The sequence below is a fragment of the Nannospalax galili genome, unplaced genomic scaffold (genome assembly GCF_000622305.1).
Source record: "Nannospalax galili isolate Female #2095 unplaced genomic scaffold, S.galili_v1.0 scaffold1128, whole genome shotgun sequence".
NCBI lineage: Eukaryota > Metazoa > Chordata > Mammalia > Rodentia > Spalacidae > Nannospalax > Nannospalax galili.
The window spans coordinates 1,704,780-1,728,054 of NW_008358632.1; the positions used below are offsets into that span (position 1 = coordinate 1,704,780).

The 23,275-nt window shown below is 42.4% G+C and overlaps 1 protein-coding gene across 1 annotated transcript in view; it reads right to left on the reverse strand.

Moving 5' to 3' along the window:
• The window catches only part of LOC103724770 (ADP-ribosylation factor 2), a 22,842-nt gene extending 8,058 nt beyond the window's left edge, over positions 1-14,784 (reverse strand). Inside the window, exons 1-3 of the mRNA XM_008821913.3 lie at positions 14,673-14,784; positions 12,739-12,905; positions 6,499-6,609 (exon numbers count right to left, since the gene is read on the reverse strand). Of these exons, the coding sequence (XP_008820135.1) occupies positions 6,499-6,609; positions 12,739-12,886 (259 nt within the window). The 5' untranslated portion in view covers positions 12,887-12,905; positions 14,673-14,784. The remainder of the gene's footprint in view (positions 1-6,498; positions 6,610-12,738; positions 12,906-14,672) is intronic.
• Positions 14,785-23,275: the final 8,491 nt, after the last annotated feature.

The following is a 23,275-nucleotide window of genomic DNA, read 5'->3' on the forward strand; positions in this document are numbered from 1 at the left end:
ACAAATTGAGACTTGCTGAACATGAAAAAGAAGAAGGAGAAGGAGAAGAAGAAGAAGAAGAAGAAGAAGAAGAAGAAGAAGAAGAAGAAGCAGCATTACACATTAGAACAAATGAACTATTTTATGCACTCTATATAGTATATTAGTTAAGAAATCTACTTGCCAGTTTAAATTTCCATCTAAACTCACAGGGGATTTTGGGGGTTGGGGGCAGGGAACCCAGGGTCTCTGGCATTCTAGGGAAACACTCTAGCCCTGAACTCTTATCTCCAGTCATTCATTTATTTGTTTGTTTATTTATTTATGGGTTTTTTTGAGAGAGTGTTTCCCTGTAGTCCCAGATGACCTGGAACTCACTATGTAGACCAGACTGGTTTTGATCTCAAAGAGATGGGTCTGCTTCTTCAATGCTGAGATTAAAGACAGGTGCCACCATCCCAGGTGCTCTTTTTTTATTTTGAGAGAGTCTCACAAGTTAACAAAGAAGGCCTTGAACTTGTTCTGCAGGCCAGACCAGGCAGGCCTTGAACCTATGATCCTCCCTCAGCATTCTAAGTAGCTGGGATCGCAGGCCTGTACCACCAGGCCCAGCTTTTAATGGCTTAATAGAGAGCCATAAGCATTCATTAAGTTCTGTCATACTCAACAGACTCATGAAGAAAATTTAAATTAAAAGACAGCCTGACCTTTGGGAAGTTGGCAGACAAAACAGGGACAGCATTCAAGACTACTCATGGGCAAGCCACTCGTCCAGCCAGAGATAGCAAGGCCTACTTGCTATTTCACGACAAGCCTAAACTACCATCCCAGAGTCCTAGAACACGGCAAGTTCCCTGCCATCAAAGCAATCATTACCGAAATTGTGTAAAATTACACTTGTTACGAGTAGAAAATTGAAGACAAAATGCACCTCAGCTTGATGCTTGAATGTGAAAACTGAATAGGGTAGAAAAGAAATGTGGCCAGAGAACAACATCCATCTGAGCTCCTGAGTGCTACTGCTTCTCTACCACACAACTGAGCACTTCACAAAATTAATCTCATTTTAGCTCATGATTCAGGAAGTAGACATTATCGCCATTTTTAGATGAGGGAATGGAGACAGAAGAGATTTCCTAACTTTGCCAAGGTTTCTCAGTAGAGCTGTGGTTCAAACCCAGCTGTTCTAGTTTATTACAGAAGTTGCAAAAGTTTGGCAGAATTGCCAAGTGCCAGTCCAAGATAAATACACACTCTAACCAGTAACAAAAAAATGTTATTAATCTGCAATGAACTAAATCACAAAATATAAAAATCCAAGCATCACCATGGATGTTGCTAGAGTATTATATGGTTTCTTTGACAATAAAGCATCAAAGCTTTTTCCTTCCTTGAACAAAATGTACTTCAGGGAAACCAAATATTGGATGACAAATTCTTTCTTTCAAAAGATTTCAGCTGATAAATACAGAAGGAATAGGAAGGGACAGGGAGAGTGACTCAATATGCTTAAGATACTTGCTTAGCATGCAGAAGGTCCTGGGTTTAATCCCCAGTACTACAAAGAAAAAAAAAATTCACGGCTGGCCTGGACTATATAACAGAACTCTTTCCAAAGAAAAAACAAGATGAAAAGAAATCATTGGGGCTGGAGAGATGGCTCAGTGGTTAAGAACACTGTTCTTGCAGAAGACCTGGGTTCAAATCCCAGCACCCACATGGCAGCTAACAACTGTCCCTAACTCTAGTTCCAGGGGATCCGATAGCCTCTTCTGTCCTCCGTAGGCATTGCACTGACACAGGTGCACTTACTTACATACAGGCATAACACTCATACACATAAAAATTTTTTTTCAAAAATTAAAAAAAAAATCATTATTTTGTAACTCCTAATAAAACAAAAGAACTAGGCAACACCCTTCAACAGGCACTAGAATTATTTAGTTAAAAGTTGATAGGGATCTTTATTTTGGGGAATTAGGCTGATATCATCTGAGCCCATTGGCATCACCAAGTGTGAAAACCCAGTGGCTGCCAGAGGCTTGGCTCAAACGGGGAGGATAAGGCGTCATTTAATGTGTACTGAATTTCACTTGTACAAGATGAGAAAGTTTATGAAGACAGACAATGGTTATGATTGCACATTACGAATGTACTTAATACTAATGAACTATAAGCTTAAAAATAGTTAATATGGAGCTGGGCATGGTGGCACATGCCTTTAATCCCGGCACTTGGGAGGCAGAGGCAGGCGGATCTCTGTGAGTTCAAGGCCAGCCTGGTCTCCACAGTGAATCCAGGCCAGCTGTGACTACAGGGAGACCCTGTCTCAAAAAGACCAAAAAAAAAAAAAAAGGTTAATATGGGGATGGAAGCTGAGTAGCAGAGTGCTTGCCTAGCATGCATGAAACCCTGGGTTTGATCCAGTAGTAAAAGCAACACAGCTAGGGAAGCTGAAGTGGGAGGGTCCTGTGTGAGGCCATCCTAGACCACATATAACAAAGCTACATCTTTAAAACAAAAAGACAGTAGAAAAACATTTCACCCAGACATTCTACTCCTTGGTAAATCAAAAGAATTGAAATAAGGCCTCTGCTGGGCATGTGGTACATTCCCATAATTCCAGCACTCAGGAGGCAGAGGCAGAAAGAACTCCAGTACATGCAAAAGAATGTTCAGAGCAGCATTATTCACAACAGCAAAAAGATGAAAGAAACTCAAGTGTCCATCAATAAATGAACAAACCAGGCCTACTGGAGAACACCTGAAGTCCCAGTACTTAGGAAGCTGAGGCAGGAGGACCACCGAAGCTCAGAAGTTGGAAGACCAACATGAGCAACATAGTGAGACTCCGGTCTCAAAAAACAAAAACAAAAACAAAAAGCCATTGCACAAGACCCATGCAAACTCAAGGAGACAAACACCCAGTACAGAACTGTGGAAATGGACAGCAGGCCCCAATCTTAGTTGAAGAATTACTGGCAGCTGATTACTGCTGGGTGAGGAAGAGCTGATCTTAAAGAGAGGGTCTCTGAATAGACTGACTAGACCTCAGTGGATGAACTTGCACCGAGGGACATCTGGGACACTAACGTTACATGATAGACCTAAACACAAATGACAGAATGTATGATGGGGCAGTTATGGGAAGGGCCCCTGGGGAAGAGGGTATAAAGATGATTAAGATGTTCTGTATGAAATACACAAAAATTTAGCCAGGGATGGTAGCGCACACCTTTAGTCCCAGCACTTGGGAGGCAGAGGCAGAGATCTCTATGAGTTCAAGGCCAGCCTGGTCCACAAAGTGGTTCCAGGCCAGCTGGGGCTACAGAAAAAGACAAAAGAAAAGAAAAAAGAAATATACAAAAATTCAATTAAAAAAAAAAAAAAAGCCAGGTACAGTGGCATACATCTGCAATCCCAGCACTAGGATTCAAGGCTAACCTGGGCTACATGAGACCATCTCAAAAAAAATTTTTTTAATGGATCAATCCTGAAAACATCATGGTAAAGAAGCGAGATATCCACCCAGACACAAAAGGACAAACACTATAAGGTTCTACTTATATGAAATATTGGGCAAGGCACGGTGGCACACGCCTTTTTCTCAGCACTTGGGAGGTAGAGGCAGGAGGATCTCTGAGATTGAGGCCAGCCTGGTCTACATACTGAGTTCCAGACCAACTGGGGCTGCAGGGAGACCCTGTCTCAAAAAGAAAAAAAGAAGAAGAAATATCTAGACTATGCAATTCATAAATAGTTCACTCTGATGAGGCCTTTTGTTGTTTACTAGGTTAAAGGCTGGGGGCAAAAGGTAAAAGGGATGACAGTTTTTACTTAATGGGTATGAAATGTCTGTTGGGGAATGATGAAAAAGGACTGGAAATGATAGTGGTGATGGAAATAATGCAGATGCTCTTAATGCCACTGAATCTCATACTGAAGGGTTATAGCTGGTATGATGGGACATGACCAGCACTTAAGAATGCTGAGGCAAAAGGATCTAGAGTTTCAGGCTAGTCTGGGTTACACACGGAAACCCTGTATCAAAAAAAAAACAATCTAAGGGCTAGAGAGTTGGTTCATTGAGTAAGAGTGCTTTGCTACCAAGTCTAAGGACATGAGTTCAATCCTCAGGACACACATGGTAGCTCTGACCTCCACATATGCACTGTGGCCTGCAAGCTCACACAAACACAAAGAAATAAATGTAATAAATTTTTTTAATCAAAAAAGAGGTCATAATGGTAAATTTTATGTTACATATTAAGTGTGATTAGCAAACTTCAGTTAGGATGTGACATAACAGATGAATACTTACGAAGTCTCTTGCCCCATAAATCAGAATCTAATCAAGCTTTAAGAGGTAATGAGTTTAAATCAGTCAGCCCAGCATCAGGAAGCAGAGGCAGAGGCAGGAAGAACTCCAATACTCTGTGATCTCTGTGAGTTCAAGGTCTGCATAGTGCTAGCCAGGACTAAACAATGAGACCCTGCCTAAAAATGGTAATTCATAATACTAATAGTCCGTCAGATCCAGAATCTGGGACAAATGTTTAACAAAAAGTCATGATACAGAAAGAGAACAAAACTGTTACAGGAGCCTAAACTAACAGAACAACAAAATGCAATAGGTGAATTTCAATTCTGATGCAAACAAATCGAGCAAAAGACTACACTTGATATAAATGAGGAAACTTGAATAAGGATTGGGTACTCAGAATAAAAGAATATTGTTAATTTTCAAAGTGATATAACTTTATAGAGATTATGTTGAAAAAACAAAACCAAACAGAACAAACAGTGAAAGGCCTCATTAGAGATGAACACTGAAGAGATGCCTAAGTCAACAGCTTCACATTTGGGTTGACAAGTGTTAACCACAGAGACTGAGTGGTGGGTATATGGGATTCCATCCTGAGTCTTCTCTCTTGGAATGCTTTAAATTTTCCACTAAAAAAAAAAAGTTTTTAGGACTTGGTACAGATGTAGCTCAGTTAGAATGCTTGCCTAATAATACAAACAAGGCTCTAGATTTGATCTCCAGCACCACGTAAAATCGCGTATGGTGGTGTACACCTGTAATACCAATACCAGGAAGTGAAGACAGGAGGATTAGAAGGTCAAGCTCATCCTTAGCTAAGTAATAAGTTCAAGGACAGTCTGAGCTACACATGAGACCCTGTCTCAAAAAAGAAAGGAAAAGAAAGAAAAAAAAACCACTTTAAAAACTACCCTATTTTGAGGAAAGATATTCTAAAATCTATAGGCTGAGAAAATAACTGCAAATACAGTTAAATGCCAAAAGTATTTGCTAAAACAATAGTGCTGTGATATAAAGGGGAACTGCCCTGAGTATGTGGTCTGGAAAGACTAACAAATGTTAAATCTTTACCATTAAACACATGCAACAAAACCCCCATCAGCTGTACAATCTTCAGAAATGAATAGAATCCAAGTAAATTCCAAAATGGGTAATTCGTGGATGCCATATGGTAAAGATTCTACATGGAAATCAGGGTGTGACAACCATCTGAACAGTTATGACTGTTTCAACTAGCAATACTTAGTAAGGTATCATTTACCCAAAACACAGTCAGTGAAAAGACAGAGTTGATTTAGAACCCCTACTTTTAGAAATCAATAAGGGAGAAAGGTGCAGATGTAAGGTGGGATAGCATGCCTGCTCATGACCATGTAGAACAGGAGGCCAGCAGGAAGGGCTGTGGCCACACAAGATGCCAAGATTGGGGATATGGGGCTCCAGCCAACCGTATTCATCTTTCTTTCCTTCCAGGTGTAATTTCCAGGTATGCTCAATATTAAGAGTTGACTAAAGCTGGTGTGGTGGCACACACCTTTAATCCTGGTACTCAGGGAGGCAGAGACAGGTTAGTGTCTATGAAATTGAGGCCAGCTTGGTCTACATAGCAGAGTTCTAGGCCAGCTGGGGCTACAGGGAGACCCTGTCTCAAAAAACACAACACAAGGACTGGAGAGATGGCTCAGTAGTTAAGAGCACTGGCTGCTCTTCCAGAGGATCTGGGTTCAATTCCCAGGACCCACATGACAGCTAACAAGCGTCCGTAGCTCCAGTTCCAGGAGATATGACACCCTCTTCTGACCTCTGCAGGCATTGCATGACATGGGTGCACCTACCTACATGCAAGTAATACACTCATACACATAAATTTTTTTTTTAATTTTTAATGGACTGAATTAAAATTCTCCAAAAACTAGCATTTCAATTTAAGGTGCTCACATCTTTCAACTAACCAAAAGATGAAATCCATTAAGCTAACCATTTTCTAACCATCTGTATTAAAAGGAGTTAAGACCCAAGTTCTTTTTTCTAGGACCAGATTTAGGGGCTATATCTCAAAGAATCCACCTCCCCTGTAAGTGAAGGGAGGCAGCAGAGGGGAATGACTGGCAGTCCCAATAAAGCAGAGTACCAGCAGGCATTACCTCAAGTATCCATCTTCAGACACATTTAGTACACACACTTCCATACTTTACCTTGAGTATTCTGGAAGTAATGTCGCCACAAAGGTCTGATTTTGTCCTGGCCACCAACATCCCAGACAGTGAAGCTGATATTTTTATATTCTACTGTCTCCACATTGAAACCTAAATAGGGAAGATAGAAAAACTTCTAATTATTTATGATTTTTGCAGGTTGAATAATCCAATTAACATTCAGATAGTACTTCCACTTTACAAAGCAGCTTGCAAACCAAAGATCTATAGTTTACAAAGAGAAAATTCTCACTTTTTCATTCATTGTGCCTGGTGTCTCAAACCTTTCATACTCTGATCACCCACGTCCAACACCCCACCTAATCACCAACCTCCCAGCTCCTCTTTCTTTCAACAGAAAACCTTCTAAGGTACTTCTGAACAAAGGGAAGTCATTCATAGAAATTATCTCCACTTCCCACCATACAGGGTAAGAATCTACCTATATCTTCCCTGCATTCCTCTTCTTCCATCTTGGAACAGTGGAAAGTGGCCAAGTATCTGATGACAATTCCCTCCACTGACCTTGATGATCTGAAGACTTACACACCAATATCTCTCCTTTATCCCAGTTCTCTCCAATCTGTTCTCAGCGTGCCTAGGCACTTCACACACCACATGTATTTTAAAAACTCTGAGCTGGGTATGGTAGGACACGCTTATAATCCCAGCACTTGGGAGGTAGAAGAAGTCAGATCATGAGTTCAAGGTTATCCTTGGCAACCCAGAGAGTACAAGGCTGCTTGGATTATGTTTCATTAAACAACAAAACTTCTTCAACTCTAGATCTTTACCTTCCATGACCTTCTATTTGCTCTTCTAAAGTCAAAAGTCTCTCTAAGTTTGGATATATTCACTGAGTCTGCCTGGTCACATCTCACCCAATAGTACCATAGCTCTGCTGGTTTCATAGGGGATCAAACAATGGTCATCACATTGATAAATGCAATATAGGTTTTTCATTCTTCCATGATTTGATTTTTGTATCTGACACTATAGCTCACTTCTTCCATGGATCTCCTGGCACAAATTTTCCAACTCTACAGCTGTACATTTTCAGTCTCCTTTGTCAGGTAGATTATATTCAAATGATCTTTGTCATGAGTTCCCATGATTCTGCTCCATCAATTCTCAGTTTTCTACACCACCCTCCACCCCTAGACTGTCACTTATCTCCAAGGCTTCATTACCATCTTTGTACTGACAACCCTTAAGATGTATCTCCTCAAACCCAGGCCTCTGGCCTAAGCTTCAGGCTCAGAATTCAACTTCAGTTAGATGTCTCTAAGGCCCCCAAATAAGGTAATCTGTCAAATATGAGACTTAAGATCACCATTCCTTCAGCCTGCTCCTCTACTAGCTAGTTCCTCATTCATTCCATGGGCTGAAAACCTAGGTGTCCCATATACTTCCAACTCTCTCACCATCAAAAATTCCATTACAAAACTTTATCAACTCAACCTCTCAAATATCTAACAGTTATCTTGAGTTATAGGACCATCATTAACTAATCTCCTTGCAGCCATTCTTCATCTCCAACCAATCACCATTTTCTAATCTGAGTGACCTGTTAAAACCATGTAATGTGGCTAAATGGTGTATCACTTCCCTTTTGTGTGTGTGTGTATGTATAGTACATGTGAATACAGAGGCCAGAAATCAACACTGGGTATCTGTCAATCACCTTTACCTCAGTTTTGAAACAAGGTCTCTCACTGAAACTGGAGCTCACCTATTAGACTAGACTAGCTGGACAGTGAGCCCCAGGGATCTGCTTGTCTCTGCTTCCCCAGCATTGGAATTATAGATGCCTCACCTGGTTCTTTCTGTGAATGCTAGGGATCCAAACCCAGGTCTTCAGGCCTATACAGCAAGCACTTTACTGAGTCATCTCCCAGCCCATGAATCACTTCTCTAGACATTTATCTGATCCAAATATTTTAAATCATTACAACAAAATAGGGCCAGATATGGTAGCCCCATGCCTAACTCAGTTAAGGGAAGAAGATCTCAAGTTAAGGCCAGATTAAGCCATATATGTCTAAAAATACAAAAAAAAAAAAAATCACCTCTCCTTGCCTTGGCCTCCCACACCTTAAGTTGCAAATATGACTGACTGCCAAGGCCTATAGCAACCTGAAAGCCCACCTTGAAATTCTGAATTCTAGTCAGGCCTTACACTGCAACAAGCTAAATCCTGATAAGTATATAAATTCAATACTATTCCAGAATAAGCAATCACTTTTTTTTTGTTGGTAGCACCACCTTTTTGTGGAGAACAGTCTGATAACCTGCATATACATTTTAAGTATTCATTTGTTTTAACATCGTGAGAATAAGAACAGCAAATTTAGCAAAATTACCTTAATCTGGTAAAAATAAGCCAGTATGTCTAACGAGGAAATTTATGAAAACGAGTAATAAATTATTTCTAACAATACTTGAATAAAGTTCAAATGGATATAACAGGAAGTGGTCTAGAAAAAGATACCTAATGAATGAGAATTTAGTATATGATAAGGCACTTTATATCAGCATGGGAAAGTTATTCAGTAAATGTTTCTGGGTAACTATCCACCCTTGAGAAGTCCAATACACAGCCACTAGTCACATGTAGCATTTAATTATTTATTTATTTTTATTTTATGTGTCTGAATGTTTTGCCTGTGTGTTTGTAAGTGCCCAACAAGCATGCCTGGTGATCATGGAGGCTGGAAGAGGGCATTAGATCTCCTGGAGCTTGTGCTAGAAACCAAACCTGCATCCGTTACAAGAACAGCAAGTTCAGCAAGAACAGCTGAGCCATTTCTCCAGCCCCATTATGTAGCATGTAAGTGTACGTAAAGTTAAACACAATCAAAAGTACAGTTCCTCAGTTGCACTTGTCACATTTCAAATACTCAAAAGCCACTCGTGGTTACTGGTACCCACAACCGGAGAGCACAGACACAGGATATCTCCACCATCACGGAAAGTGATGTCTATACCTCTGGAAAAAGATAACCAAATCACTACCTTACTCAGTGGATAAAATATTTCATTGTTTTATAAAATGAAAATCTTATTTTTAAAATGAAATTTTTAAACCCCATAGAATTAGAAGAAATAGAAAACATTTTTATGATCTTGAAGTAGACTTTTCTAAAGATGATATAAAATTCAAAAAGAAAAAAAAATGTACATTTGGCCATCTAAAATTTCCCTGTGGCAAAGATGGAAAAAACAAGGATGAAAGACAAGTAAGCAAGTGGAAAACGAGCACCTGACCCAGACTGCCTGTCTTCATACTGCTAAGAGACAAACATCTCAACACAAAAATAACTGAACAATAAACATAGAAAGCAAATTATTCTAATAGAAGTCCATGTTTTCTCCCTGTCAAGATGGGTAGACTTCCAGGAGAAATGAGCACTTTTTACTGTTGGTGGCACAACATTTTTCGGTGAACAGTTTAGCAACCTGTATATTTAAAATACCATTTAACATAGCAAGCCCTCCTCCAGGAATTGCTGCAAGGAAGTAAAGTACATGCCTGCAAAAATGTCAAGGATGTTTACTTTGACATTATTTACAAAAACAGACAATCGAGTTTGGCATGGTAGCACGGGCCTGCAATTTCAGCACTTGTGAGGGAGAAGCAGGACGACTGCTGCAGTTTAAGGTTATCCAGGGTTACCTAGCAAGACTGCGTCTCTAAAAAACAAAAAAACCCCAAACAACAAACCGGGCTGGGGAGATAGCTTAGTTGTTAGTGCTTTCTTTGCAAGCATGCGGACCTGAGTTCAATCTCTAGCACTCATGTTAAAAAAATTTAGAAAGAAAAAAAAAAAGCCAGACCTGTTTGTAATCTCAGAACTGGAAAGGTAGAAACAAGAGGATCCTAACCTCATAGAGCAAGTTCTAGACAAGTTAGAGATTTTTGTCTCAAAAAAAAAAGGTGGCCAGTGACTGAGGAATCACACCCAAGTTATATTCGCCCCCCCCACACACACACAGAGCAAAGAAACAACTGCAAATAACTTAACCATTTATCACCAATGCAAATTAGTTTAAAACCACCATATTATGGAATACCAAAGCAGTTAAGGCACCATGTTGATCTCTACCAGCATCCTTGTTGATACCCTTGCCTCTTTTCATCTAATGAAGGTCATCTCATTCTTTCAGGATCAAGAATACTTCTGTTGGATGCTTTGGCCTCCTCCTCAGCTGCATCTACCTAGTGAGTGGGCTGGCCAGACCTCTCTCTTTCTAAGTGGTCTTTTATTCTCCAGGAGCATTGGCTTCTTTAACTGATGGAGTTTTCAGTGATAGCAAGTGCCACAGTACAAACACTTGTCAACTTTGCTCAATCACATTTTCGGATGTCTCACTGGCTAAAGCAAGTCATGGGGCCAAGAATAGCACCATGCAGGAAGGGGATGGTTCACAGCAAAGATGTTGAACGGCATTATTCGCTGGGGGCTGTTAGTTCAACAATCTATCTATTGGACACTAACATGACCAAGCATTCTACCAGATGCTGGGGACAGTGAGCAAGACAAACATGGTTCCTGCTCTTATTTACATTGTTGGGAAGAAGAGAGTGAACAATAAACTACAAATATATTTCTAACAGTTACTAAGAACTTGAAGTTGCTATAGAAACTTAGAGCAAGGGAAAGTGATCCAAGGGAAAGAGCCTCTGAGAAACAATGTCTAACTGAGAGCCAAAAGAATGAGGGGGTATTGACTAGGTGGAGAGGAGAGGGCAAAGGAAGAATGCAGGAAAGCATCCAGAGAGGAAATGACAGAGAGGACGACACACACATAACTAGGCAAACCACATGCATTGTACTAACAAACCCATCAAAATCTAATATAACATTTTTCAAAACTTTTTTGCATGTACAATTTTAATTATTTTTTAATATTTTATCTATTATTTTTATGTGTATGCATGTATTGCCTGCGTGTAGGTAAGTGCACCCATATCATGCAATGCCCTCAGAGGACAGAAGAGGCCGTCGGATCCCCTGGGACTGGAGTTACAGACAGTTGTTAGCTGCCATGTGGGTTATGGGATTCGAAACTGGGTCTTCTGCAAGAACAACCAGTATTCTTAACTGCTGAGCCATCTCTCCAGCCCCATGTACCATTTTTAAAAAGCATGTATTTTTTATTTGTGTGTGTATGTGTGTTTGTGTGCACATGTGGAGGTCATAGGCCATCTTACAGAAGGCTGTGGTCTCCTTCTACCATGTGGGTCCCAGGAATCAAACTCAGGTCATCAGGTTTGGCAGCAAGCATGTTTACCCACTGAGTAATCTTGCCAGTCAATGTATTGTTTTTATAGATGGAGAAAGCTGTTTCTAACACATTTTTCAAATTGTGTGTGATCACTGCCATCAGTTTATGCTTTCTCAAATACTGCAATCTCTGGAGCTAATTCCCAAGATGAAAGTCGACCCTTTGAGTTCTATGCCTATCCCAGCCATACAGGACTCAGTACAGTGCCAATAGGCACATGCCAAACTGGGGAGAATATCCACCTCAGGCATCTGGTTTTCTAGGCAGGTCACAAGAGAAAGATTAAGTTCTGTCAAAACTTTTTCAAATCCATTAAAGAGCCCATAAAAACACAGTGCTGGTTCACAGTGAGAGTAGACTGTTGAACTCTTTCATAACCATTTAAAGTACTTGTCTTGAGCCAGGGTGAAAAGAATTCCCATTCCACCTTTAAACACTAGATGTACACCTGGTGCAGACAGATGCTCCCAAGAGGCCAGGTGGACTAGAGGCTGATAAGAGGCAGCATCACCTCCCACCTCAGGCTTGCACTAGGACCCACCTCATCAGAAATAGAGGGCAGAACACATCAGGGGCTAGAAAAACGGCTCAGTGGGTAAAGTGCTTGCTCAGCAAGAATGAGGACCCGAGTTCAGAACCCTAGGACCCATATAAAAGATGGCACATATCTGTAACCCCAGTGCCAGGCAGGGAAAGAGTGGTGGAGACAGGAAGATCCTCCATTGTGCTGACCATTCAGCCTCACCCAAAAGGCAAGCTCCAAGTTCAGAGATGAGACCCTGTCTCAAAAACAAAGTGGTGGGTAATAGAGGATGACCCTCAATGCCAACCTCTGGTCTCCCTTATGCATACACACACATACAACTCATTACACACAAATAAAAATGTTTATAAAGTAACACAAAGCACAGCATGCTAAACTATGAACTGGAGCTGTACAGGTCTGTATACCTATGGTAGGGATGGTTGTCACAATCTCTCCCAGCTTCAGCTTGTACAAGATGGTGGTTTTACCAGCTGCGTCCAAACCCACCATGAGAATCCGCATCTCTTTTTTTCCAAACAGACTTTTAAACAGCTTTTCAAAAACGTTTCCCATTGCAGCTGAATTTTGTAACCTGAAGGAAAAGAGTGAACAGTTATTCTTTGTTGAGATATAAAAGCAACACATAAAATACATGACACAATTAGTAGTGGTTCCTAGCAAAAGTTCAGTTCAGCTTGGCCAATAAAAAAGTGTGTCTTGTTTTCTAAAGGAGACTCAACTACACCATCTTCTGATGCCCTGCCAGGAAATTTCACTTTCTACTCAGTTTTCCAGTGGGATATGCAGAAGCACACCCTCAATGCCAGGTTACAGTGGCAGCCTTTAGCCATCTTAAATACAGAAGCAGCACCACAGCATATAACTCTTTCTTCTAAGCATTCTTGAAATGTGAAGCACAAACCCTATTTTCCACAATAAGAAGCAAAGTCATTAAGGAAAGTTAAATAACAACATCCCTAGGAAATTGTCCTTGCCTTTGGCTAGCAGACAATACCAAGAAACGAAATAAGAAATTTCAGAGTTGAGGATATTGAGCACTGGGAAACTACTGCTGACAGAAATTAGGCAGAAGTGAGGGGAGTTTTCGCATCCAGCATTGTACAGGTTTGATCATCTTCTTACTCTCAAGCATTTTAAACACTTTTACCACAATTTACATATTGATTAAATAAATAACGATAACTGTAAAGGTAAATGAATGCTCGTAAACCAAAGGCAGCTATTATTGACCCAGTCAAGAGTAAGATGATTGGAGCTGGAGAGAGGTGCTTGGTGTTTAAGAGCACTGGCTGCTCTTGCAGGACTTGGGTTTGGTTCCCAGCATCCACCCCTAACAACCACCCTTAACTCCAATTCCAGGGGCTCTCACTCCCTCTTCTGGCCTCCGGGGGTATTGCATGAACAGGTGCACTTACATTCATGCAGGCAAAACACTCATACACATGAAATTTTTAAAATTAAAAATTAAAAAAAAAGAAAAAGTTAATTAGCAGTCGGATTCTCCTTGTACCTCGCCAAGTAATTACACTGTAGAAGATAACTATTCTGTTGACTTAACAGCTTAAACATTCGTTATTTTATTTTTCAATACACTGGTAGGTTCCCTGAGAAGACAATAAAACACCATTCCATTCTCCCGCGAGAGACAGCCAGTATTTCTCCTGTACACAAACGAGGGTCAAGCGGTCAAAGAAAGAATGACCCCTTTGCTCATTCAGAGGTCCTTCATAGGTCTAAAAACCTTCCAGGGCGTGAAGCACTCACAATCTGGCGACAGCACTAGATTCTTTTCGTTTTGTTTCCGAAAGACAAAATAAAAAAGACAATTGTCAAAGACCGGGAAACCAGGAGAACCCTGCGGCGAGGAGGCAGCTCCCGCTTCCAGGCCTCTGCAGGCGAGCGCTCCGCACGCCGCACTCCCGGTTATCCGGCTTCCAGCCTCGCGTCTCCCAGAACCGATGGCGGGGGAACCCTCGGAAGAAGGATCCGCCGACCCTTACCAACAAGTGCCAAATGTCCGTGTTGGGGGGGGGGAGGATCTTAAGTGACCATGCTACTGAGACCTCAAGGGCACGAGCGACAGCGGCAGTCCAGGGTACCGGGAACCCGGGGCAGCCGACAGAGTGCTCTTTTAGCCCGGGCCTGGCGCTCCTGCGCTGAGCAAGACCGCCCGAGCGCCCCTCAGCTCCGCGCTGCCCGACTCGACAGAAGCGGGGAACCTGCAGCAGGAGCCCAGGCACTTTCCGCGGGCCGCCACTCTCTGCCGTCCTGCCTGCTGCCGGAGAGGAACCAACCAAGTCTCGAGTGCCCCATCCCTCCCCGGCAGCCCGCGATTCACCTGTAGCCGCAAGAACACCGCCACAAAGACCGTTGTCAACGCCGCTAATCAGCCTCCGCCTTCAAGAATTGGGCTCTCAATAAAATGGCGACTGGCCGGGGGCGGGAACAGCACTCAACCAATCACCTGCCAGCTCCTGGGAGCCTTTGCACCAATGACCGCAAAGTTCTGTGAGTGACGACATATCTGACCAATAGAACGGCCAACAAGGGCCGTGATGGGAGGAAGCCCGCCCCCCGCGACCTAGGCGACGGCACCAAGCTCTGGAAATGCCGGGTGCATCTTCCAATGGGAGCTCACGGCGTCCCGGAGAGACGCGCCCAAGTGCCCCCACCCCGAGGCCACGCGTGACCAATCAGAAAAGCAACTCCCCCCCCTCCCCCTCCCCCTCCCCAAATTTTAGGGATTGAACTAACCCGGGAGCATTCCGACCAACCCAACGCCAGCATGTGGGCGGGGCCGGGTTCGTGGACATATTTAAGGAAATTTGCTGCGGTTGAGCTAAAAGTAGAAACTAGTTTGGGGTAGTGCTCCACATGGGAAATACCCAGACCTGGGCACCGAAATTAGGCATAAGGAAGATTTCCTATTCAGTCTAAAGTTAGACTGCCGCCCTTCCTATCAACTCATTTTCAACAGTCGGGGGAAATTAATTAACCAGCACCTTCCAGATGTCCCAGAGCCACAGCCCACATTTCTTTAGAATTGCATTCACAAGCTTAGTTCCCTAAGTAATGCCAACTTGTTTAGCTAAAATGGTTACGACTGTCTGTGAATGATGCATAACTGAAAAAATCAAGGGCTAGGGATGTTGCTGCGTGTTACAGCAGTTGATAAGCCTGTGTGATGGCCTGGGTTCAGTCTCCAACACCGCAGAACAAACAAAACCTAATACCTTCAGTAAACAACTTTATTCAGTGCTGAAAAGAAACAGTTATCAAGGACATCAGGAGAATTTAATTGTATTATTACTGAGGAAGGAAGCCAGTCCGAAAGGCCTGCATAATACATGATTTTAACCATACAACATTTGGAAAAAGCAAGACCATGAAGGCAGTAAAAACACTAAGGGTGGGGGCTGGTGAGGTGGCTCACAAATTAAGACCACTGGCCGCTCTTTCAGAGGACCAAGGTTCGATTCCCAGCACCCACATGGTGGCTAACAACCATCTGTACCTCCACTTCCAGGGAATCTGACACCCTCTTCTGACCTCCATGGGCTTTGCACCACATATGTGCACTTACATACATGTAGGCATAACACTCATATGCATAGAAAATATTTTAAAATAAACACTAAAGGTTTCAAAGACAGTAGAGGAGAGATGAATAGGTGGAGCACTGCAGATTTTTAGAGAAGCAGATTTATTCTACATGATAATGATGATATGGGCGTCTAAACCCAGGAAATGTACAACCAAGAGTTAATCTTAATGAAAATGATGGTAGAGATCGTGCTGTGTCAACATGTTTCATCAGTTATAACAAGTGCACCCCTCTAATGGGAGATGTTGGTAATGGGGGATGCTGGAGGTGGGACAAGAGAATACAGAAACTCTCTACACCTTCCTTTCAGTTTTGCTGTGACTCTAAAAGTGCTCTAAAAATGACCCTTAAAAAATAGGTGGATTGCCCCGCGTGGTGGTGCATGCCTGTAGTCCCAGCACTTGGGAGGCAGAAGCAGGTGGCTCTCTGTGAGTTTGAGGCCAGCCTGGTGTACATAGTGAGCTCCAGGACAGCTAGGACTACAGGGAGACCCTGTCTCAAAAAAAAAAGGGGGGTTGTAGGTTTTGGTAAGGTCTTCCTTCCTTCCTTCTTTTTCTTTTTTAATTTGATAACCAAATCCTAATGTTGTTTTAATGTTTTACTTGTTTTTTTAATTTTTAAAATTTTTTTATATTTTATGTGTATGAGTGCATTGCCTGCATGTGTGTAAGTACACCCATGTCATGCAGTGCCCATGGAGGACAGAAGAGGGTGTTGGATCCCCTGGAGCCTGGAGTTAGGAATGGCTGTTAACCACTAGGTGGGTGCTGGGATTTGAACCCGGTCTTCTACAAGAACAATCTGTGCTCTTAACCACTAAGCCATCTCTCCAGCCCATTACTTGCTTTTTTAAAAAATATTTTATTACTTTTATTTTTTTATGTGTATGAGCATATTGCTTGAATGTGTGTAAGCACTCCTCTGTCATGCATGCAGTGCCCACGGTGGTCAGAAGAAGGTGTCAAATCTCCTGGAACTGGAGTTATGGACAGTTGTTAGCTGCCATGTAGGTGCTGGGAATTGAACCTGGGTCCCCTGCAAGAGGAGCCAGCACTCTTAACCTCTGAGCCATCGCTTCAGCTATTTTTGCCGAATGTTTACTAGTAGTTTTATTTCATCTACTACGAATATTCATGACTTCCAAGGAAGAGATGTGAATTTGTTTTGCTAACAACTATGAAGGTTGTTTGTTTGAACCAAGCCACGATACGAAGGCGGGGGGAGGGGAGTAAACTAGCAAAGGTAAAATATTTATTTATTTATTTATTTATTTATTTTATGTGTATGCGTGTATTGCCTGCATGTAGGTAAGTACACCGTGTCGAGCAATGCCCACGGAGGTCGGAAGAGGCTGTTGGATCCCCTGGGACTGGCGTTATGGACAGTTGTTAGCTGCCATGTGGGTGCTGGGATTCAAACCCAGGTCTTCTGCAAGGACAGTCAGTGTTCTTAACTGCTGAGCCATCTGTCCAGCCCCAACAAAGGTAAAATCTTTCCTAACCAAAGAAATTCTAGAACAATAATTGGGATTTATTTCTCCACCTCTGACAACTTGAGAATATTCATTATTTCTCCAAGAAATGTGTTGAGCTTATGAGTAAAACAACATCACTGGGGCTGGAGAGATGGTCCAGCAGTTAAGAGCACTTGCTGTTCTTCCAAAGGACCCATGGTGTTCCCAGCACCAATGTTGGGTGGCTCACAACCTCCAGCTCCAGAGGATCCTACACCCTCTTCTGGCCTCCTTGGGCACCCATACATATGTGGCATACACACACACAGAGACACATACTATATTACTTTTCTGTTACTATGATAAAACACCATGACCAAAGCAATTTATAAAAGGAAGAGTTTGTTCGTCTTATGGTTCAGAGGGATAAGAGTCCATCATGATGGGGAGGCATGGTGGCAGCGGTGGCCAGAGCAGAAGGCTGAGCACTCACATCTTCAAGCAAGCACAGGGAAAAGAGAAGAAAAACTGGAAGTGAAGAAGACTAAAGCCCACCCCCAGGGATGTGCTTCCTCCAGTGAGGTCACACCTCCTAAACCTCCCAAAACAGTGTCACCAACTGGGCCCAAGTATTCAAATATTTGGAGCCTCTGGGGGACATTCTGAGTCAAACCATTCACACACACATATACAGAAATAAATCTTCGAGGCAGCATCCCTGTCCACTTGACTGACATTCAATTACTGAACCATGGCGATTATGAAACCATATGTCTAAAGCATAATCATGTGCCTTTTGTTCTTTTTAGTTGTGGTAGAGAGCAAATCTAGAACTTCGTTCATGCTAGACAAGCGCTTCACCACTGAGCTATATCTTCAAGCTATGGTATATATGTTTTATGCATACATTCATATGTATATATGCTAGTTTTCTCTCCATTACTGTAACAAAAGATCTGAAATAATTACTTGAAAAAAGAAAATGTTTTATTTTGGCTCACAGTTTTGAAAGCTTTAGTCCATGGTCAATTAACCCCTTTGCTTTGGACTGTGATGGTAAAGTACATTATGAGGGAAACGTATGGTGGAAAAAGCCTGTTCATCATGGCTATGAAGACAGACAGACACGCATGCACATACACACACACACACACACACACACACACACACACACACTAGGTGTCCTAGTTAGCTTTGTCAACATAGTCTAGAGTCACCTGAGACAGAGCCTTCGTTGAGGGATTTACCAAAACAGGTTGGCCTATGGACATGTCTATGGAAGACTGTCTTGATTATTAGTTGATATGGGAGGGCCCAGCCCATGGTGAGTGGCCCCATTTGCAAGACAGGTGCCCTGGGCTGTGTAAGAAGGCAAGATAAAGATGAGTCTGCAAGCAAGCTAGCAAGCAATGTTCTTCCATGGTTTCTACTATACTTCCTTTGGCCGTAAGTGGGTTTCCTGGTCAGAGGTGATAGTGCATGTAACAGCAAGCAAGCAAGCCTGGATTTGGATTCTTCCTTGGAGTTCCCTTGACTTCCCTCAGTGATGAACTGTAACCTAGAAATGCAAGCTAAATAAATCTTTTCTTAAGTTACTTCTGGTCAGAGTTATTTTATCACAGTAATAGGAGGGAAACTAGAACAGCAGTTCCAGAAGGCTCTTTTAAGAGCACCCCTTCAATGACTTCAGTCTTCCTCTTAAAAGCTCCACCACAACCCAGCAGCACCATGGGCTAGAGAGCAAGGATTGAGTATGTGGGTCTTTGGGGGACATTCTAGGTCCAAATTACAGCATTATCTTATATAGCTTTATGTGCATGGTAGATGTGGAGTGGGAAAGGCTAGAAAAAAATAGGCTTAATTTACCAGTGATGAGAGGTAGGAGGAAGGGTTGTGATTTTTTTTAAGTAATTGAAATAAAAATCATGTGCTGATTGTAAAACTCAGCTCATTAAAAAAAAATGGTGGGGCTGGCTGCTCTTGTGCTCTTGCAGAGGACCTGGATTCAATTCCCAGAACCCACATGCTGGCTATTTGTAGCTCCAGATCCAAGGGGGCTGACATCTACAGGCACTGCATGACACAGGTGCACTTATACACATGCAGGCAAAACACTTATACACGTTAAAAAATGCAAAAAAAAAATTAATTGAAGAAAACTAAGGATATAGCTCAGTGCTACAGTGTTTTCCTGTCATGTAAAAAGCCCAGATTCTATCCACAGCAAAGAAAGGAATAAAGAAATAAAGAAATAAAGAAAGAGGGAGGGAGGGAAGGAAGGAAGGAAGAAGGAAGGAAGGAAGGAAGGAAGGAAGGAAGGAAGGAAGGAAGGAAGGAAGGAACGGTAGGCAATTGGTTTAGCTGAAATCATAATTGCTGTCCAGGGAAATTTTATCCATCTCAAATTGCAGTCACTCAATGAGCATGAATTGTTTGTGGCCACATTGATTTGGTGTGGGGAAAGCATTTTCCTTACTAGAAAATGCTTCTTTCAATACACCACCTGAAAAGCATGAAAAAGACAAAGTGTTCTTGTTGGACTAGAGAGACAACTCAGCAGTTAAGAGCACTGGCTGCTCTTGCAGAGGACCTATGTTCAGTTCCCAGCATCCACATGGCCAACAACCATCCATAACTCCAGTTCCAGGGGATCTCATGCCCTCCTCTGGCCTCCAGGGCCATTGCATGGATGTGGCCACATACATGTGGGTGAAACTTTCATACACATAAAATAAAAAAATACATCAGATGGGGGGGTGGAGAGATGGCTCAGCAGTTAAGAAAACTGATTGCTCTTGCAGAGGACCCGAGTTCAATTCCCAGCCCATATGGTGGCTACAAACTGTCCTAACTCCATTTCCAGGGGAGTCCAATGCCCTCTTCTGACCCCCGCGGCATTGCACGACACAAGTGCACTCACATACGACATGAGTGCACTCACATGCAGGCAATACACTCACACACATAAAATAAAAATAAGATATTTTTAAAAATACATCAAACGAATTTTTTTTAAAAAGACAAAGTGACTTTGGGAGGAGAATCAGGAAGAGAATTTGATACCCCAAACCTGCTATTGGAGAAGACTCCCCACTCTGGGTCAGACTTTAAACTAGGTTAATTGGGCTCAGGGCATAGCTTAGTGTTGGAGCACCTGCCAAACGTGTAAGGCCCTGGGTTCCATCCCCAGCACCAAAAGAAGAAAAAAATCAAAAACTTGTTAAAGTATTGCAATGGTTCATCTTCATGACCACCTTGACTGGATTTGGAATCACCTAGGAAACACACCTTTGGACATGTCTCCGAGGGTGTTTCCTGAGTGTGGGCGGTGCCATCCCTCATGAGCTGGGGTCCTGGGCTTTTTATTAAAAGGGGAAAAAAGGAGGAAGATGACTGAACACCAGTATTCATCTCTCTCTGCTTCCTGACTACAGATCCAATGTGACCAGCTGCCTCCTACTCCTGGCACCATGTTTTCCCCAGGGTGATGGATTATATGCCCTTAAACTGTGAACTAGAATAAACCCCTCCTTCCTTAGCTCACTTTTGTCAGGTATTTTGTTACAGTAATGAAAAAAGCAACTAAGATAGTTGTAGGAATCATGGAAATGGTATAGAAGCTAGCTTGACTGTTTATCTACTGGATTAGCTGTTGAATGTGAAGGTTCTCTGGGTAATTATTTCTCATATAAATTATTAGAGCTTAGGCAGTTTAAAGGCCAATTTAGAGATGTAGCTCAGTAGTAGTTTATCTAGCATGCATGAGGCCTGGGTTTGATCTTCAGCAACACACACACACACACACACACACACACACACACACACACACGAAGCTAGCATACCCAAACTACTTTCCCTCAAGTATTACTAGCTCATTCCTCTTCCTCCAGGAAATGTTCCTCTTAGGAGAAACTTTAAGACACACTTCCACCTGCCCCCCCTTAAGACACACTTCTACCTACCCCTATGAGACTTAGTAAGAACTTTACAGCCAGTGATGTGTTGCCTCAATCAACAGTGATAGATAGGCCTCTAGTGTCTTAAAGTAACAGCCTCCAGAGACGCTGACTTCAGATACACAAAAGCTCAACAGACTAACACCTGAACATTCCCTTTGAGAGAGAATCAGGCACCTTTTTCCGGGTGAGGTGGATGTGCAGGGTTGGGCAGCCTGGCAAGTGCACTGGGAATCTTCTTGCAGAAAAGGATCATCTGGTTTCCATAGCAACAGTCTTTCTCTTCCACGGAGGATCCTTCCCACCCAGACTTTCCAGAATGAATTGATTTTCGTGACTATAGGTGTTTGTCTTTATCCAGCAAAGAGAAAATAGACATTCTTTTGAAAGCACTCTCCTGTTCCCCAGCCCCTCCCTGCACAGCTGGAATGCTGCATTGCACCAGCCCAATCGTCCTTTTCTTCACAAAGGTCCATAGCCCTTCTCTATTTTGTTCCTTTCTTTAGCTCTATAAAGCACTTCAGGAAGTAGGCTTTGCTGACAGAAAACAGACAGATTGCAATTCCATCATCCCAAAGGCTGGCTGTGATGGGGCTGTGAACCTGTTCCCACAGAAGGTTGGCTCAGCCTGGGTGGCTGACCTGTGGGTTAGGATTGGAGGTACAGCATAAGGCTGGCTGCCTACGCAGTGTCACCGTCTCTGCCATTTCACCATTAGAGTTTTGTTCCCTTAGCTTAACCAACGCATTCCTGGCAGTATTCTAAATTGCATCTCTTTGGGGTGGGATTATGTTAGGTTAATAATGCAGGATAATCTGGGAAAGGTGCAGAGGGAAGGGTGTAACAGCCACTCTGAGAACTGCTTTTGCCTCACAGTGATGCCTGCAAGATGTTTGCAGATCCTGGTCTCATGCATACACTGCAGATACCTCTGACAATTAATATGCAGTGGAGAATTCACTGAAAAGTACAGTTCCTGAAACACCTGCATATGAGCCTGCTGGAAGACCTTCTTCAAGATGTCTATAAACTCCTATCTCTGTCCCCAATACCAGTTCTTCAACCCTATAATTTCCAGACTAAGCATACTTTTTCTTTCTGTGAATGCACCAAAGTGTAGCATTGCAAAAAACAAAACCATCTAAAATGTAGCATTGTAGGTAAAACGTATTACAACAGCTCAGATCAATTCTATGTTGTTTGATCAGCTCATTTCTATTGTTTAATATTGTTGTCTTCCCAGAACACACGAGAAAGTTATTTCCTGCTCCCCCGTGAAATTCAGTTACAGCTATTACAATAAAAATGTCTTATGTCACCAATCGGTGACACAGGCTCTAATCTAAAGGCTTATTAAGCAATGTGTTGGGACATCCTTGGAACATAAAATTCTATTGGCGAGCTATGGTTATCTTTAGATATTGGTGATCTGTCAAGTAGCAAGAGGAAATAGTGTCACTGGGTAAGGGCTTGGAATCATTTCTGTGTCACTTACTGACTGGAGACTGAGTGCATTCCTGACAGTTCTCCAAGGAAACAGGCCTGTGAGGATGTATGCATGTACTGAAGAGGTTATGGTTGGCTTATGTAACTGTGGCGGGTTGGCAAGTCCAAAGTCTTATAGGAGAAGATGGCAGGATAGAGACCCAGAGTAGAACTGCAGATTTAATCCAGTGGTAATCTACTAGAGAATTCTCTGTGGGTCTAAATGGCCTTTTGCTCTTTTCAGGCCCATAACTGATTGATTAGACGAAGCCCACCAATTATTTATTCATAGTCCATAGATTTAGATGTAAGCTTCATCCAAAAAGCACTCTCCTAGAAATGTCTAGAGCAGTGTTTGATCAAGTATTTGGCTACCACCACAGCTTAAAAACAGGTTGACATATAGGATTATATGTCATAATATGTGTGTGTATATATATACA